Here is a 17991-nt window from a genome sequence, read left to right as displayed (position 1 = left end):
CACTTTCTGCCATAAGGGTGGTGTCATCTGCATATCTGAGGTTATTGATATTTCTCCCAGCAATCTTGATTCCAGCTTGTGCTTCTTCCAGTCCAGCTTTTCTCATGATGTACTCTGCATATAAGTTAAATAAGCAGGGTGACAATATACAGCCTTGAGTTCCCTTTAAGTATGTGTTATTCTTTCTCCTGACACTGAGGCCTTTGGCCCAAAGGAGAGAGCTGAAGTAAGTAAGGCTCTTGTGCTTACAAAAGTCTGATGTGCTGCCTGTGTTGGTATCTGCAACTCTACTCAGACACAGCCCAAGTTTGCATCCTTTTCTGTTTTCATTTCCTAGATCTAGTGCAAGGTTGTGGCTTGGAGTTGGCAGAGCCAGAGCATTTGCTCAGCTGGGACAGGGGGTCAGAGCTTGTGGTTTCAGAAATTGAAGCGGTTGAACTGCCATCAGAGGTCTGGGCTGCTTCTGGGGTGCCGTTTAAGTGCCAACAATGACTGCTGCCACCCCAGCTGGACCATACCCCAGACCCCCAAGCCTTTTCTTTGTCCCTAGATCTAGTCTTCCCCCAGGACCTGTCTGCTGGAGATCTAGCACCAATCTGTGGCATGGAATGGGTGGGGCTGCAACATTCTTTTGGCTGGGAGCCAGTTGCAGGGGCTCCAGTAGCTGCTCTGCCATCAGAGGTCTGTGCTGCTTCCATGATGCTACCAGAACAAGTGGACTGCCCCACCCAAACCACATCCCAGACTGCAGGGCTGCTCCTATGTCCCTATATCGAGTTTTCTCCCAGGACCTGTCAGCTCTAGATGCCATGCCAAGCTGTGTTGCAGAGTGAACAGGGCTGGCTATTCACCCAGCTTGGACTGGGGAGCACAGTGAGGTGGCAGCTGCTAGTCCAGAGCTCTCTCTGCCCTCTCTTTTGGCAAGCCAGCACCCTCCTACTCCTGGCGAGTGGAGTCTAGGCTTCTGCAGCCCTTCTGTCTGTCCCAGCCATTCTCCCAGCACCCAAGGGGACCCCTCCTAGAGGTACAGGACCCAACTGATGCCTAATTTTTTCCCATCCTACCTGGTTACATGACCACCTTTCTTACAGCTTTGATTGTGTGGGAGTTCTGCCAGTTTCCACTTAGTTTTACATGAGAATTGTTTCACATATAGATGTATTTTTAATGTGTTCATAGGGTAGGGGTAAGTTCTACATACACTTACTCTGTCACATTGAGTCTCGGGTTAACTTTTTTAACTGTATTTCAATGAATTTAATTAACAGAGATACCATTCTGCATAATGGAAATGTTTGTAATGGAAATATATGTAAAGAATTGAAAAGTTCCCATTTTATCTCAAAACAGAATAAGCATCTCGGCCTTTTTTTAATAAAACTACCAGCTCCTGCCCAGAAACACTGACTCATTAGGACTATGAAACATCAACTGGTATTTTCCTCGAGTTTATCCTTACTCATTATCCGTAGACAGATCATCCTCTTCTTTAGTGCATTTCAAATAAAATTAACACAGAGAAGCTTACATTTTTGTAATTTCTAAAGTTGTCCTGAAAAATTTTGAAAGCAAATTATCTAAAATGACAGCTGCTTTTATTAATGAAAATAGAAAGTGCTATTTCTGAAATACTATCTATAATTACAATGGTTACACTTTGTACCTCATTATTTTGTGTACAGTATCTCTGTTAGCATTAAATAACTTTGTTAAGGCAGCCATCTGTGTCACCCATGATGGATGCAAACAGAAATCTGAATGGCAGATGCCTTTTGAGCATCTTTTTTTTAGACACTATATATTATCCTGAATAATTGTAGCCTTTTCTTCCTACTGAGGTCTTGCGAAATTTTTTCACTAGTTGGAACTTTAGTTTTGTCCCTGTTCCTGGCAGTGTTTCTTGTGACATTCATTGGCTTTCTTCATTTGTGACTGGACTAAATGTTTGGCCACTACCTCCTTTTCCAGCAATGTATGCCTTTCAATTTTAGGCAGAATTCCACAGAAAAGTAATTCACATTCAATACCATTTATGTCCTTTAAACAGATCCTTGAATTTGGGCCTCTGCAGCTGTTCCTCTCCCCACTCTTCTCCCTTAGTCACTACTGTTATTTGCTACCAGGATTCCACCTCTCCTGCTTTCTAACACTTCCTTGGCTGTGTACCATCCCCAGGCCTGTTTTTTTTTTTTTTTTTAACAATCAAGTCAATATATTTTTAATGACAAAATGGTTAGTGTTAACCCTATGTAACATGTGATCAGAAGTAGCTAAAGACCACAGGGTGGTAACTATCAGAAGTAATACTGGACAGAGGATTACTTACAAAAAGATCAATTTTCAATAGAAAAACTGATCATTTCCCTTGGGAAATATATTTAATATTTTATTATTAAGCAACTGGGGCAAAAAGGCCTGGTTTTCTAAACTGACAACTTTTTATCCTGATAAGCTTATTTCTGTTAGAGATGCTAATGAGGACAGAGAGTATTAGACACCTTCCTACACAGAGGTCATCTGTGTATCTTAAGGGGCCGGCTTCTTCCCCTGACATTCAAGGTGATGGTGATGCCACATTTAAGGGTGCATAGATGAACCAATAAGGAACATATTTGGAGTTTGAAGAGCCTCTGGACGTTCCTGAAATCCTCAGTGTGTGCCAACCTACTATTCTGCTGCAAAACAAAGGCTACAAAGGTATTATATATTTGAGTGAACTCCTTATCAGCATTCTATCCCAATTATGCAACTTTTGATTAAAGTACACTTTCAAGATGGGAAGTGACTCCAAAGTGAGTCTTCTCTAAATGATCACCAGTTTCCCCCAATCACTAGACTGAAGAAGATGCATTTAATATACAGATATACATTTGCCCTGAAAAGCAGTCTGGCAATAGATAATCTTACTGGGGAGCATTAATTCCAATTTGTGACCATGGTAAACCATATTGTTTTCCAATGTTAAAAATGTGTCCTCTTTAGCTGACTTTTTATCCTTTTTAGAAACTGCTTGGCTATTCAGAGTTGGACTAAGTCAAAGGGATAACCTGAGAAAGAAGTGAACTGTTTGAGGCATATTTACCTGCTCTGTAAATATTGGTCTTCTTTTCCACTCCCATCCCTAATGCCAAGACAACGTTAGCTGTGTGCTACAATAGTTCTTGGCCTTTTAGGATGCAGCCTTTTTGATGAAATGATGATAACTTAAACCTCCCAAGGAATATCCAATACATATAAAATTTCGCATTTGATTTCAGGACATTCACATACTCCAGGGACCCTCTGTGAGGCTGGCATAGATCTCAGTTTCTGCATTTGTGCTAATGAAGTAGTCTGTAAGTGTTGCTATAATATCACCTTGTCGGTGCACTTGCTTTATAAAAGACGTGTTCCACAGACTCACAGACATAGAAAACAAACTAATGGTTACCAAACAGGAAAAGCAGTGGAGGAGGGACAAATTAAGAGTTTGGAACTAGCAGATACACCCTATGTATACAAAATAGATAAGCAGCAAGGACCTACTGTATAGCACAGACAACTGTATTCAATATCCTGTAATAAACCATAATGTAAAATAATTTGAAAAGCAATATATATATCTGAATCACTTTTCTGCACACCAAAAACAAACCCAACCTTATAAATCAAATATACTTCAATTAAAATTTCAATAAATAAATAAAAATAAAAGGCTTGTTCCAGGTTTTAGAAATTTTTGAATGCTTAGAAACCTGCCACCCACCCAAAAAGATACCAATTTAATTTTATAATGGGTAATGTAGTAATTATTATGAGAAGGAAATAGTGCTGTACAAATAAAGAATTTGAAACTGATTCCTGATGAGCAAACTCCTTAAAATATAAGAAGTTTCTGATATTCAGTTATTAAGTCATCTGTGATGAGTTCTGTCACTAACAGAAGACTCAGGTAACTCTGTCTATATTCTAGTCAGCTCACATACATACAGTACATCCTTATATGGCAGCGGGCAGGCTGTTGTGTAGTGTGTGTGAAGGGGGAGTTTGCTTTTTCTCGAAGCACTGCTAATGTGGGATTCCACTGAGAGACAACACAGTTCTGCTAAGGACATCTATCTAGGTCAAGGGTGTATGCATTCCCTTTATAATGCAATTCAGTTTGAAATAAAAATAGATTTATTTTCCAGTCTTTTCTGAATATTTCCAGTAATTACTGTAAAAAACATAGCATGTATTTTTATATTTGTTTCTAAAGGAAATTTATTCTAGATATCCTATAGAAGTATTTTACCTACATTGTTTCTTTTGTAAATTTAATGAACATCATTGTGAATAAAATTGCATACACATAATATAACTTTTACAAAGATTTTAAATTGGAAATATGCACAAATATAGATACATTTGCAGGTAAATTATTGGCATTGGTTGAGGGCAAGTGCTAAATAAATGTTTTAATCATAATTTTTTTTTTTTACAGCAGGACTATATTCTTTTAGAGTATTTACAGTAACTTCTCCCAAATCAAGCCTTCAAATTCAGTATTCTCCAAAAACAAAGAAGCCTTCCTCACCATTCATTCAAATACTGGCTTCTGGACTTCCTCATCCCTAAAGTAAATAAAGAAATCTCTGAAAGGACTAACGTTTAGGATTTAATTTCATTGTCTGTCTTTCAGATGTGACCCTGGATTTTCTGGGCCAGCTTGTGAGATGGCATCCCAGACATTCCCAATGTTTATTTCTGAAAGCTTTGGCAGTTCCAGGCTCTCGTCTTACCATAATTTTTACTCTATCCGTGGTGCTGAAGTCAGCTTTGGCTGTGGTGTCTTGGCCAGTGGTAAGGCCCTGGTTTTCAACAAAGATGGGAGGCGTCAGTTAATCACATCTTTCCTTGACAGCTCACAATCCAGGTGAGTTAAAGCAGAATGAAATACATACAGAAATAAGATAGCAAAGATTGAATTCATATCTATTAATTTTCTTTTTTTTCCTTTGTTACTAATATATATATATATATATCTTCTGATTTTCAGTCAAGATAAGAGGAAGCTTATAGTTTATATAGGGTTAATTTGCCCTAGTTTTTAATAAATTAAAAGGCTCATTATGATTTTAAGATACTAATGACTGACTAGATTTTTTTAAAAATATGAAATGTTAGCATCAAAACTGTTCTTAAGCCAAGGGCTAGTTAATTATTTATGTAGTTTTATTTATTTGGCAGCTTGCAGAGGCTGATTAGATTTACCCTACATCTTCCCTTCCCCCAGTGCTTAATAAATAATGTAGCAAGAGAATGATTGACATTTTAAGTGTATGTACACAAGTATGTAGTATACAAATATGTGTAAACATATGGTTATATTTGTATAAATAGATGTCTATAAAACACATGTATTGACCTCATCTTCTACATATATTCATATATATCTCAGTGAAATTGCTTACATTTTATAGAAGAGGGATGAATGGAAACCTACAGCTTTTGAGTAGTTTATTGAAATTGGTTCAAAATTCTTTAAAAGCCACAATGAATGTTTTAAATGTTTATGCACACTAATTATAGACAGTTCATGTCTAGGTTTCTCCAGTTCACATTGAGGCTGGGAAGCAAGTCTGTTCTGAGCACGTGCAAAGCCCCTGACCAACCTGGTGAAGGTGTTTTATTACATTATTCTTATGATAATGGGATAACTTGGAAACTCTTGGAGCATTATTCATATCTCAACTATCATGAGCCCAGGTATGTTGGAAAGCATTTGGAAAAATGGGAGGATGATAGTTCCTTCCTAAGGAAATCTTTGTTCAAGTGGTGTAAGAGCCTAGATACTTTTGCATTGAGAGATGGTAAGGATAAAGATTGATGCCTCTTGCAATGAAAAACTAGCAAGCTACAGTCTTGTAATCTGTTTGCCCTGCTGACTTCTGGTAATTTGAAAAAATTTATTCTCGTATTCTGAAATGTATATCTAAGGGAAATATGTTTTTATGTCTAGGAAAGAGAAAAATAATTAACACTTTTTTCCCTTTTCAAGTATAGTACAAACTATTAGATAAGATTTTAATATAGTACTAAATTATAAATGCTGTTGACAAATATTTGTCAGCAATATATGATAAATTATAATAAATCATATGAGATAATAACTCATAAAATCTTATGACTGATTTTTTTAAATTTGCATGTAACATAATTGAGTTATAAGTAGAAAGATATTTTTCTAGCACATATATCATCCCTGGCAAAGATGGAGTTGGAGGCTGTATTTAAAGCCCTTTCTTCAGGCCACTGCTGTTTTTCTTTGGCTTATATATTTCACAGTCTACAGTCACAATTGTGAGATTTAAGTTTTACTTGAAGCAGAGCCATCCTTCAGTTTGGGTAGTGATAATCACCATTGGTGATACAATTTCAAATGTATCCAAAGAGTCACCTCCTTTTCTAGAACACTTTTTGACCTGCTGACTGAAATTCCTTTAAAACAGCCGAAGAGGAAGATGGGAAAGTTAAAATAGCACTAAAGTAGGTATCCCTGTGGCTTATATCCACTGTCAAATATAAAGAGCTAATAAAGTTTGCCTTCCTGGAAGTACATACATGTTGACCATGGAAAGATGTGAAAAAGAGTTGAGACTTTGGGCACTGAAGTGTGCATTGGCATCATAGCAAAAAACAGGGCAATGATGATTTTATATACTTTGAAGTTTTGCCTAGAGCTATCCCTATATTTAAGTATTTGCAAATACATGAGAACTTTTATTGATATTTTCATTAGAAAGTGAGGTACCGTGTAATAGAGATAGTATTTAACAATTATTATGAGTAGTAAATATTATATGTTATAAAATTTAAGAATGCACCAAATATGTTGAATCTATTCCCTCTAGGGGTAGACACAAGACTAAACTCAATGTTCTCACTCAGTAGAGACATATGAATCCTAAAGAAACATTTTTTAGACTCTCCATAATAAGCATTAAGAGAAAATCTGGCAAAACTCAAGATGATAATAAAAAATAATGAAAGCGTGAAGAAAATATCATTGTCCTAAGTTAAATTGGCCTAAAATACATTTTTTTCTAACAAAGATAGACAGTTTCAAATTCAGTAATCAATTTGTAGCATGAAATTTAATTAATCTTTGTTGATATGAAAAATAATTATAGATTTAATGTGCTATTGCAAAGGCACGTTTAATCTTGCCTGCCATTTGACAGCAACATTTTTCTTCTAAGCAAAATCAAGGTGGCTTTGCAACACTAGGTATGTGCACAGCTTTAAAGATTAAGATCAGAGTGGAGATTTTTTTAAATGGAGAATATGGTAGTGGTACCAAGAACACTTTGATTTTATATATATTGCCTCTGTCCAAGAGACTCTTCCTTCCTCTTACATAAATATTAATAAAGGGTAACATAGCAGTAGAATTTGATATATTCTAGACACTAAATTACATTTTATATGATAAATAATACAAACCATGTAAACTCACCATAGGACAGTTAATTATATCTTCATGCCTTTAGCCATTTGCTGAGTTTTCTTCAGTATAAATTACTATCTGTAATTGCTGTGAATTTCATATTGTCCCTTTCTGCCATGGTTGTTAGAAAATGAAGTGTGATCCCTATTAGATATGCTAGTTGGCTAACTCCTGTTATTCCTAGCTGATTTCTAATAATTTGCTTACCTGTAGTTCTCTCAATAAATGAAGAGTTCTGCTTGTTATTTATATTTATAAAAGTTAAAGTCTGTATATATCTGAGTTAATCTTTTAACTCTTAACTGATTAGATTGTCTTGTAAACTAAAATATGAAACTTTATATTGTTGGTGAAACTGATATTATTCTAGATTTTTCTTAATTATGGGGCTTGTTTTTTTATTCTAAAATTATAAAGTCTAACAATATTTTATTTTTGTCTTGATTATTGATTATAAGAAATCCATGAGCTTAGTACATATCCAAAAAGGGAATCTTGAAACAGAAAGTTGACTTAAATTCCTGGGTTTTCATCTAGGAATAGTCAGATCAAATGGTTCCATAGCTTTACTAGCCAGTTACTGTAATAGGTATAGAGTAGGAAAAACAGAGACTCCCACCCCACCTGAAGATATAATGTAGCGATAAAGAACACAGACTCTAGAGCCGTGTTCACTAGATCCATACCCTGGCATTGTCACTTAAAAGCTGCTTAACCTAAAAGAAAATCTTTAACCTCATTTTGCCTTTGTGTTTGAATCTCTATCAGAGTACACTGATAATATGTACTTATTCTATGCAGAAAGAATTTATTAAGTCCTTTTTATATACCAGGTTCTAGGTGCTAGATAAAATAGTGAAAAACAGAAAAAAGTCTATGACTTTGCCGTAAGGATAGTGTTATTCCAGTTTCACAGATGAAGATGCTGAAGCGCATAGAGGTTAAATACCTTCCCTGCAGCTGCAAAGTTGTCAACCATTAGGTGCCAAGAGTCTGATTACAGACTCACAGTCTTAACATCTCTGCTGATGAAAATATTGGTCACTTCAGTTACTGTTATCACACACATATACACTTTATTTTCTTTAAAATTTCCTGAGAAATTCTACTTCTCAGTTGTTAATTTTTAACATTGTGTATAGTTTCATCAGAAAAAATAATACCTGCTTTTAAAATTATTAATATAAAATTATAATTTTCTAATAACAATGCTAATACAATAATATTATTAAATTAATGTATTATATTTTTATTGTTAAGCCAGTTTGAATATAGTTTGATTATTTTATTATTTCTTTGCTATGTTGACATAAATAATATTTAATTATTTAATAAATATTTAGAAAAAATAAAGTGAGAATTACTGAAATAACTTAAATTTTATTCTTTTAATAAACTCACATTGATTAAAATATTAGCAAATTATGTACTTAAAAATAATAAACTTATGGTAACTATGTCTTTTTAGGTTAAGAAATGCTTTTTAGTTTATATTTCTGTATTTAAACATTGATTTATCCTATTTAAAAAGTCTGTTTACTCACATTTCAAAAAGTCCTACCACTTTTTTAGTGTTTATATCATCAATGATTGTAATCAGGTTATTCCACCCCATATATTCATGTACAAATTATTTAAAGAAAAAATAGACTTTATTTTTAATAATTTTCAGTACATAAAAAATATATTTTCAAGATGTGATTTAATGCTTCTTTGTGTAATAATTAAAAGATGAACATAATACAAATATGAAAATCAATCTAATTTTTCAGTAAATCCAGCCTCAGACTTTGAAGTTTTTAAAGAATTTTTTTCTCAGTTTTCCAACCAGTTACCTGCCTTAGGGAGTTTTTCTTTGCTCACTAGGAAAAAGATTCAGTCCTTTCAGTGTGCGTTAACGCAGACAACTCTCCTGGTGTTTAATTGTACATTGATGGAGATAAATGTTCCATTTGCCATTCGCTTCACATCTCACCTTGTGTATGGATGTGAGCAGCATGGTACTGTGATTTATGGAGCTTTCAAGCAGATGTCATTGCAGTGGCAATTAATGTATGGTTCCTGCTGCTGTGTACAATGATTGCTCCTGGAAATTAGATACTATTCTTAATTTTCTTCCCCATTTGTCAGATGCAGGTTTGTTGTCATAGCCACCATGACAGAGCAAGTGACCTCGCACACTATGCTAAACTCATGGGAATGAGAAACTGCCATGGTTCCTACCAGTCCAAAACTATAATATGTGTAACGAGCTGCCAATATTCTTTACCAGACTTAGGCGAATCTTGCCACATTGACAACTGTGTTTTATTGGGTTAGTGTCTCTGAGAGCAACTGAGTGAAAGGAGTCATATTTTGGATGTATCAAGAAGACTTTGTTGCAGTCAGACAAGAAACTGGAAAATCTCAAAAATGTTTGTCATAGTGGGAGAATTATTTTTTCAAATATTATACTGCAGAAAACAAGATCCTGCTATAAATGTTTGTATTTTAAGACACCAAAATAATCCAAAATTTTACTTCTGTTTTCTGCTTTAGAATAATCTCCGTAGAATTACCAGATGATGCAAGACAGTTTGGAATTCAGTTCAGATGGTGGCAACCATACCATTCTTCCCAGGGAGAGGATGTATGGGCTATTGATGAGATTATCATGACATCTGTACTTTTCAACAGCATTAGTCTTGACTTTACCAATCTTGTGGAAGTCACTCAGTCTCTGGGATTCTACCTTGGAAATGTTCAGCCATACTGTGGCCATGACTGGACCCTTTGGTAAGGATTTCATCTTTGTTCTTGTTGTTGTTATATTTTGCATTCAGGATTGAAACACAAAGATGACCTTCCAGTCCACCTAGCACTTAGTCTTTTGTATTAATTGAACATGAACCATTTGAAAAGTCATTATTATGTCTATAAGTAAGTTATCTTGGGAAAGAAGACTGAAAACAAAATACTGATAGATTTAAAGATAAATCTTACTGTGTTTATTATTAATCTTGAATTTTTACTTTCCCACCATTACACGTAAAAACCCTCTTCACCAAGTGTTAATATCTAAAGTGACTAACATATTCTCCCTTCAAGGTGGTCCATCATGATCACAGTGAAAATTGAAATCACTTTAATGACTATTTTAATAAAATTTCTCATGAGATGTTTTATTTTCATGCTGTGTTACATAAAGTCCAAGAAGCTTTTCCATCCCTGATTTGTTTAATAAGATCTCCTTTGTTTTAAAATTAATTTAATTGGAGGCTAATTACTTTTATCAAGATTGGACCAGTGACTTGTATAGCTAATGTCAGTGGAGTTTCAAGATTGTAGAATCTCTTAGTCCAGATACCTTTCATTCTTAGATTTGTTTCTCACTATGATCATATGCAAACTTAATTATACATTAAGTGGTAAATGAATAATTTAAGACTGTGATTAGTACTTCAGAAACATCGGTAGGATGACACAATAGTGATTAACTAGAGTCAGGAGGTGGCCACTTTGGAAATCTAGGAGGAGGCTGCTGCTGCTGCTAAGTCGCGTCAGTCGTGTCCGACTCTCCGCGACCCCATAGACGGCAGCCTACCAGGCTCCTCCGTCCCTGGGATTCTCCAAGCAAGAGTACTGGAGTGGGGTGCCATCGCCTTCTCCGAGGAGGAGGCTATGTTTGGGTAATTCAGAGAGTGGATACAATGCATTCCACCAATTGGGAAGTAAAAAAACGGGAAGTTCCAGGCACTTGAAGACCTGAAGGAAGAGCATTCAGCTACAAGAACCTTTTAGTGCAAAGACCCCCATAGCATGAGCGACTATGGCATGTTCAAAAATCAGGAAGTATGCCAGTGGTGCTGGAGCCTCAGGGATGAGGGAGCAAATGTCAGAAATGGAAGCCAAGAGATGTGCAGAAGCCCGATCAGGTAGGAGTTTCCAGGCTTAGAGATGCTACATTAAAACTCAGGTCTGTAAAATCTCACAACTCACAGCCTTCATCATTGTACATACTACCCCTCTCTGGGTTCCCTTAGAACTTTAAGCATGATTGAAGAATAATTCTCTGAGTCTTTTACTTTCTCTTGAGTCATGGTCAGACCAATTTAATTTCTCCAGATGAATCTCACCAAAAGCTATTCACTGCAATTGTCTCCAGAGAGTATATCATAAATGACCCATCAGTGACCTTATCATAATTAGAGGTAAATTTTACACACCATTGCACATAAAATTACCTTTGATGGGAACTGTGCATGGACAGTTACATCTCACACAGCAGGCTGAAATTCTAGCATCAAAATGACAGCTAATGGAATGGAAGTACAGCTGATCACTTTTGCTGTGAGCACTGTCCAACTAGATAAAATGAAATTTCTATATGACAAAATATAAAAGGTTATATTCTGTATTTTCTAGTTGATAGCTTCAGGTGCTTATTTTTGTGCATGTTCTTTCTTAGTCCCAGAGTCTTCAAAGAAAATAAAGGGGTGAAGCAAATAAGATACAAAAATGTAAAGCAAAATGAGAGTTCTTGGAATTTTATGATTCTGAAATTTTAAATTGACCTAAATTAACCACCATCCAAATTGATCTTATATCATAAACTGTATCCCCCAAGTTTGTTTAGCAGTTTTTCTTTCCAGCACTTCTAATACAACAAAGAATCATATCACGAATGCAAGTCCTGTATCATGTTTATTTTTTCATAAATAGTTCACATCTGCTCAAATAAACTCCAAAGTTGCTGAGCATTTTAATTTAACACTTGGGTTGAATGCATGATAACAGCAGTTTAATTTCTGTGCTTTGATCAAAACCCTAAGAACAATATTCTTTCACACAAGCCTGATGAGTATTCTTAACCCACCACTGCTTTAATTGGTGGAGATACATTTACTTTGTGAAAGTACAATCACAGTAATTATAGAAAGCCATAAGAAAATATAAATAATTGTACAATCCCCATGGGCACCTTGAGCAACGCCATAGGAGTTTTATTAACAGCCACATGTGAGCAATCAGATTTGACTTTCTAATCTTCTCTGAAACGAAAAGGAGTTGTCCTGGTTATGAAACAACAGAGAGTATACTCTGGTGGTGATAATGAGACTAGAGAAACACATTAACCACTTTAATAAGGACATGAAAAATGCTCTCTACTCATTAAAATGAAACAACATGGAAGGTTTCAAACTGTTCCCATTTTCTTAGCCAATGAATCAGAATAAAGCCTCTTTTAATGACACCGTTTTCTCTCTGCTGCTGTTGAGGAATATATTGTCCGAGTTCAGTGTGAACTCATTTTAGTGATGTTTTTAAGAAACACTTATTGCAATATTAAAATTCAAATGATGATATTGACCAACTATTTATCGTAACTCCCTAGTCTTAAAACAAGTTGTTTTTTTTTTGTTTTTGTTTTTTCTTTTTCAATGTAGAACCTTTGGAGCATGTTATCTTATTAAGTAAAAATTTTTTGAACATGTTCAAATATGTGGCCTCTGGCCTTCAATGACCTTGCTTCTCTCAAGGGAAATTTTGAAATGTATACATGTTTGCCACAAATGACTGGTGTTAAATTAATTATTGTTGGCTTTTCCCAGCTGTGAGTTCATTTGGTTCTCATTTTCTAACTTACGACTTTCCATGGGCATGGATTCCTGTTACTGAGAGTGTTCTCCAGGGAAAACCTGGACAATTGCTTTTTCATTAGAAGAACTACAGTCAATATGCTATAAATCACTTTACAGTGTGTCATATTAGAGCATGTTTTTCCATGTGGAAATGAATTGCTTTTAATTATTCGTAGTACTTTCCTTTCTTCCATGCATAGTCTCTGAAATCAGAACCTCTGTCTGCTTTATGTTCTAAAGATAGTCTTTAAAGCCCCTTCCATGTATTTTAAGATCACTAAGGGAATTATTTTAATTGATGTTTATTAAAGGTGAATTGACCAATGCTATTAGAGAGAATACCAAGGCACATTTACATTCCTCTGTCTTATCTAGTAGACTAGCTTAAGTATACAGGTGGGAAGGAATTGTTTATTATGCAGAGTTTTTTTTTTTAATGTAGAGTTTTAGTTTCAAAATGTGTAAACCTGTGAGAGGATGGTCATTATAGCATATTATAATTGGTAGTTGGTTTTAGTAGAAGACATAAAGAGTTTTCCAGACAACCAAAGACTAAAGGAGTTCAGCACAACTAGATGGGCTTTACAAGAAATGTATTAAAGGAGTGTCTTCAAGCTGAAACAAAATGGCTCTAATTGATAACAGGAAAACATATAATAGAATAAATCCCACTGATAAAAGTAAATACATAGTTAAATTCAAAACACTCTCATGTTGTAGTGTTTGCATGCTTGCTAAGTCATTTCAGTTGTGTCCAACTCTTTGTGACAACTATGGACCATAGCCCACCAGGCTTCTCTGTCCATGGAATTCTCTAGGCAAGAATACTGGAGTGCATTGCCATGCCTTCCTCCAGGGGATCTTCCTGATCCAAGGGTCAAACCCATGTCTCTTATGTCTCCTGCATTGGAGGATTGGTTCTTTCCTGGGAAGCCTTAAGTTGTAGTGGTGGTAGGTAAACACTTATAAATCTAGTATAAAGGTTAGAAGACAAAAGTAGTAAAAATAATTATAATTACAATAATTTGTTAACAGAAAAGATAAAAAATATGTAAATTATGACCCCCAAACATGAAACATGGTGGGGGAAGTTAAAAATATAGAGCTTTAGTATTCATTTGACTTAAGTTGTTATCAACTTAAAATAGACAGTTATATATATAAGATACTTTATATAAACCTCATGGTAGCTGCAAAGTAAAAACCTGGAATAGATATACAAAAGATAAAGAGAATGGAACCTAAGCATATCACTACAGAAAATCATCAAATCATGAAGAAAAAGAGCAAGAGAAGAAAGGAAGAAATGAATTACAAAATTACAAAAGAAAGAAATTACAACCAGAAAACAATTAACACAATGACAATAGTAAGTTTTAGTAAGTCCACACCTTTCAAAAATTATTTTGAATGAAATGGACTGAATTCTCCAATCAAAAGCCAGAGTGACTGAATGGATTAAAAGAAACAAGACCCAACTTTATATTGCCTCCAAGAGTCTCACTTCAGCTTTCAGATAGCACACAAACTCAAAGGGATGGGAAAAGATATTCCATACAAACAGAAGCCAGAAGAAAGCAGGAGTAGCTATACTTATATCAGACAAAATAGACTTAAAGCAAAGACTGTAATAAAAGATAAAGATAGGTGTTACATAATGAGAAAGTTACTACCCCAACAAGGCTATAAAACATTTGTAAATATTTATGCACCCCAACATAGGAGCATCTAAATATATAAAGCAAATATGAACAGACATGAAGGGAAAAATCAACAGCTATACAAGAATAGGAATGGACTCAGGTCTCTACTTTCAATATTGGATTCATGTAGAATATCAGTAAGAAAACATTGATCTTAAAAGACAAGTTAGACCAGATATATTTAACAAACATTTATGAAACATTGCTTCCAAAAGTAGAAGACTGCATATTCTTTTCAAGTGCACATGATACATTCTCCAGGTTAGAGCATATGTTAGGCCACAAAACAAGTCCTAACACCTTTAAGAAGTCTGAAGTCATGTCAAGCAATTTTTCCAACCACAATGGTGTGAAACTAGAAATCAATTACAAGAAGTAAACTGGAAAATCCACAAACATGGAAATTAAACAATGTGCTACTGAACAATGGGTTGAAACATTAAAGAATGTCTTGAGACAAATGAAAATGGAAATACAACATAACAAAACATATGGAGTGGGAATTCCCTGGTGGTCAATTGCTTAGGAATCCACACTGACTATCAAGGGCCCAGGTTAAGTCCCTGGTTGGAGAACTAAGATTGTGCAAGCCTTGCAACATGGCAAAAAGAAAAAGAGAGGGATGGATCCAAAGCAGTTCTAAGAGAGAAGTTCATAGTAATAAAAGACTACATTAAGAAATAAGAATGATGTCAAATAAACCTAGCTTTGTACTTCAAGGAACTAGATAAAGAAGGACAAAATAATTTCAAAGTTATTAGAAGGAAAGAAATAACAAAGATCAGAGTGAAAATAAATGCAACAGAGACTAAAAAGATAATAGAAAAGATCAGTGAATCTAAGAAGTGGTTTTCTGAAAAAAATAAACTGAATAGACAAATGTTTAACTAGACTTACCAAGAAAAGAGAGAAGGCTCAAATAAAATTAGAAATGAAAAGGGAAACATTACAACTGACACTACAGAACAGTAAAGAATCATAAGAGGCTATTAAGGACAATTATATGCCAACAAATTGAACAATCTAGAAGAAATAGAGGAATTCCTTGAAACATACAACCTACCAAGACTGCATCATGATGAAATAAAAAATCTGAGCAGACTGATTACTAGTAAGGAGACTGAATTAGTAATCAAAAACCTCCCAGAAAACAAAAGCCTAGAAGCAGAAGACTTTACTGGTATCTAATTCTTAGACATTCTAGAATTATTGCCAATTCTTCTTAAACTTCTCCAAAAAGTAGAAGAGAAAGGAATATTTCCAAACCCATTTTATAAGGCCAGCACAACTCTGACTCTAAAACTAAGCAAGAATGTAATGAGAAAAGAAAATTACAGGCTAAAATTTTTAATAAATATAGATGCAAAAATTCTCAGTAAAATATTAGCAAATCTAATCTAACAACACATTAAAAGTATATGTATCATAATCAAGTTGGATTATGGGATACAAAGGTGAGTCCACATATGAAAATCAGTCAAGTGATATAATACATTAACAAAATGAAAGATAAAAATCATATGACCATCTCAATAGATGCAAAAAAATTTGTCAATATTCAACATCCATTTTTAATTAAAAAAAAAACCTCTCAACAAAGTAGATACAAAGGGAACATGCTGCTCTGCTGTGCTTAGTTATTCAGTCTTGTCTAACTTGATGCAACCCCAAGGACTGTGGCTGGCCAAATTCCTCTGTCTATGGGGATTCTCCAGGCAAGAATATTGGAGTGGGTTTCCACGCCCTCCTCCAGAGGATCTTCCCAACCCAGGGATATAACCCAGGTCTCCCACACCACAGGCAGATTGTTTACCAACTGAGCTACCAGTTCTTACTGTTCAGTCGCTCAGCCATATCTGACTCTTTACACTCCATGGACTGCTGCACGCTAGGCTTCCCTGTCCATTTACCATTTCCTGGAGCTTGCTCTAACTCAAGTCCATTGAGTTGGTGATGCCATCCAACCATCTCGTCCTCTCTCATCCCCTTCTCCTCCTGCCTTCAACTTTCACAGCATCAGGGTCTTTTCTAATGAGTAGGTTCTTCACATCAGGTGGCCAAAGTATTGGAGCCTCAGATTCAGCATCAGTCCTTCCAATGAATATTCAGGGTTGATTTCCTTTAGGATTGACTGATTTGATCTTCTGACAGTCAGAGAGACTCAAGAACCTTCTCCAACACCACAATTCAAAAGCATTGATTCTTCAGCACTCAGCCTTCTTTATAGTCCAACTCTCACATCCATACATGACTGCTCAAAAAACCATAGCTTTGACTACACAAATGTTTGTTGGCAAAGTAATGTCTGTGCTTTTTAATAGGCTGTCTATGTTGGTCATAGCTTTTCTGCATAGGAGCAAGTGTCTTTTAATTTCATGGCTGCAGTCACCATCTGCAGTGATTTTGGAGTCCAAGAAAATAAAGTCTGTCAGTGTTTCCATTGTTTCCCCATCTATTTGCCATGAAGTGATGTGGCCAGATGCCATGATCTTGGTTTTTTTGACTGTTGAGTTCTAAGTCAACTTTTTAACTCTCCTCTTTCACTTTTATGAAGAAGCTCTTAAGTTCCTCTTTACTTTTTGCCGTAAGGGTGGTGTCATCTACATATCTGAAATTATTGATATTTCTCCTGAGAATATTGTTTCCAGCTTGTGTTTCATCCAGCCCAGATTTCACATGATGTACTATGCATATAAGTTAAATAAGCGGGGTGACAATATACAGCCTTGAAGTACTCCTTTACCAATTTGGAACCAGTCCATTGCTCCATGTCTGGTTCTAACTGTTCCTTCTTGACCTGCATACAGGTTTCTCAGGAGGAAGGTCAGGTGGTCTGCTATTCCCATCTCTTGAAGAATTTCCCACCTTTTGCTGTGATCCACATACTCAAAGGCTTTAGTATAGTCAGTGAAGCAGATGTAGATCTTTTTCGAGAACTCTCTTGCTTTTTTGATGATCCAGTGGATGTTGGCAATTTGATCTCTGCTTCCTCTGCCTTTTCTGAATCCAACTTAAACATCTGGAAGTTCATGGTTCACTTACTGTTGAAGCCTCACTTGGAGAATTTTGGGCATTACTTTGCTAGCTTGTGAGATGGGTGCAATTGTGTGGTAGTTTAAACATTCTTTGGCATTGCCTTTCTTGGGGATTGAAATGAAAACTGACCTTTTCCAGTCCTTTGGCCACTGCTGAGTTTTCC

At 35.4% G+C, this 17991-nt stretch overlaps 1 protein-coding gene across 6 annotated transcripts in view; it reads left to right on the top strand.

The window, feature by feature from the left end:
• RELN (reelin) overlaps window positions 1-17991 on the top strand; it is a 558501-nt gene that overhangs the window by 368842 nt on the left and 171668 nt on the right. For all 6 annotated transcript variants that reach the window (NM_001206458.2, XM_005205336.5, XM_059885396.1 and 3 more), the window contains 3 exons: window positions 4661-4894; window positions 5566-5727; window positions 10007-10243. In NM_001206458.2, the coding sequence (NP_001193387.1) occupies window positions 4661-4894; window positions 5566-5727; window positions 10007-10243 (633 nt within the window). The remainder of the gene's footprint in view (window positions 1-4660; window positions 4895-5565; window positions 5728-10006; window positions 10244-17991) is intronic.

Source organism: Bos taurus, chromosome 4, assembly GCF_002263795.3.
Source record: "Bos taurus isolate L1 Dominette 01449 registration number 42190680 breed Hereford chromosome 4, ARS-UCD2.0, whole genome shotgun sequence".
Classification (NCBI taxonomy): domain Eukaryota; kingdom Metazoa; phylum Chordata; class Mammalia; order Artiodactyla; family Bovidae; genus Bos; species Bos taurus.
This window is presented reverse-complemented; position numbering and strand designations above follow the sequence as displayed.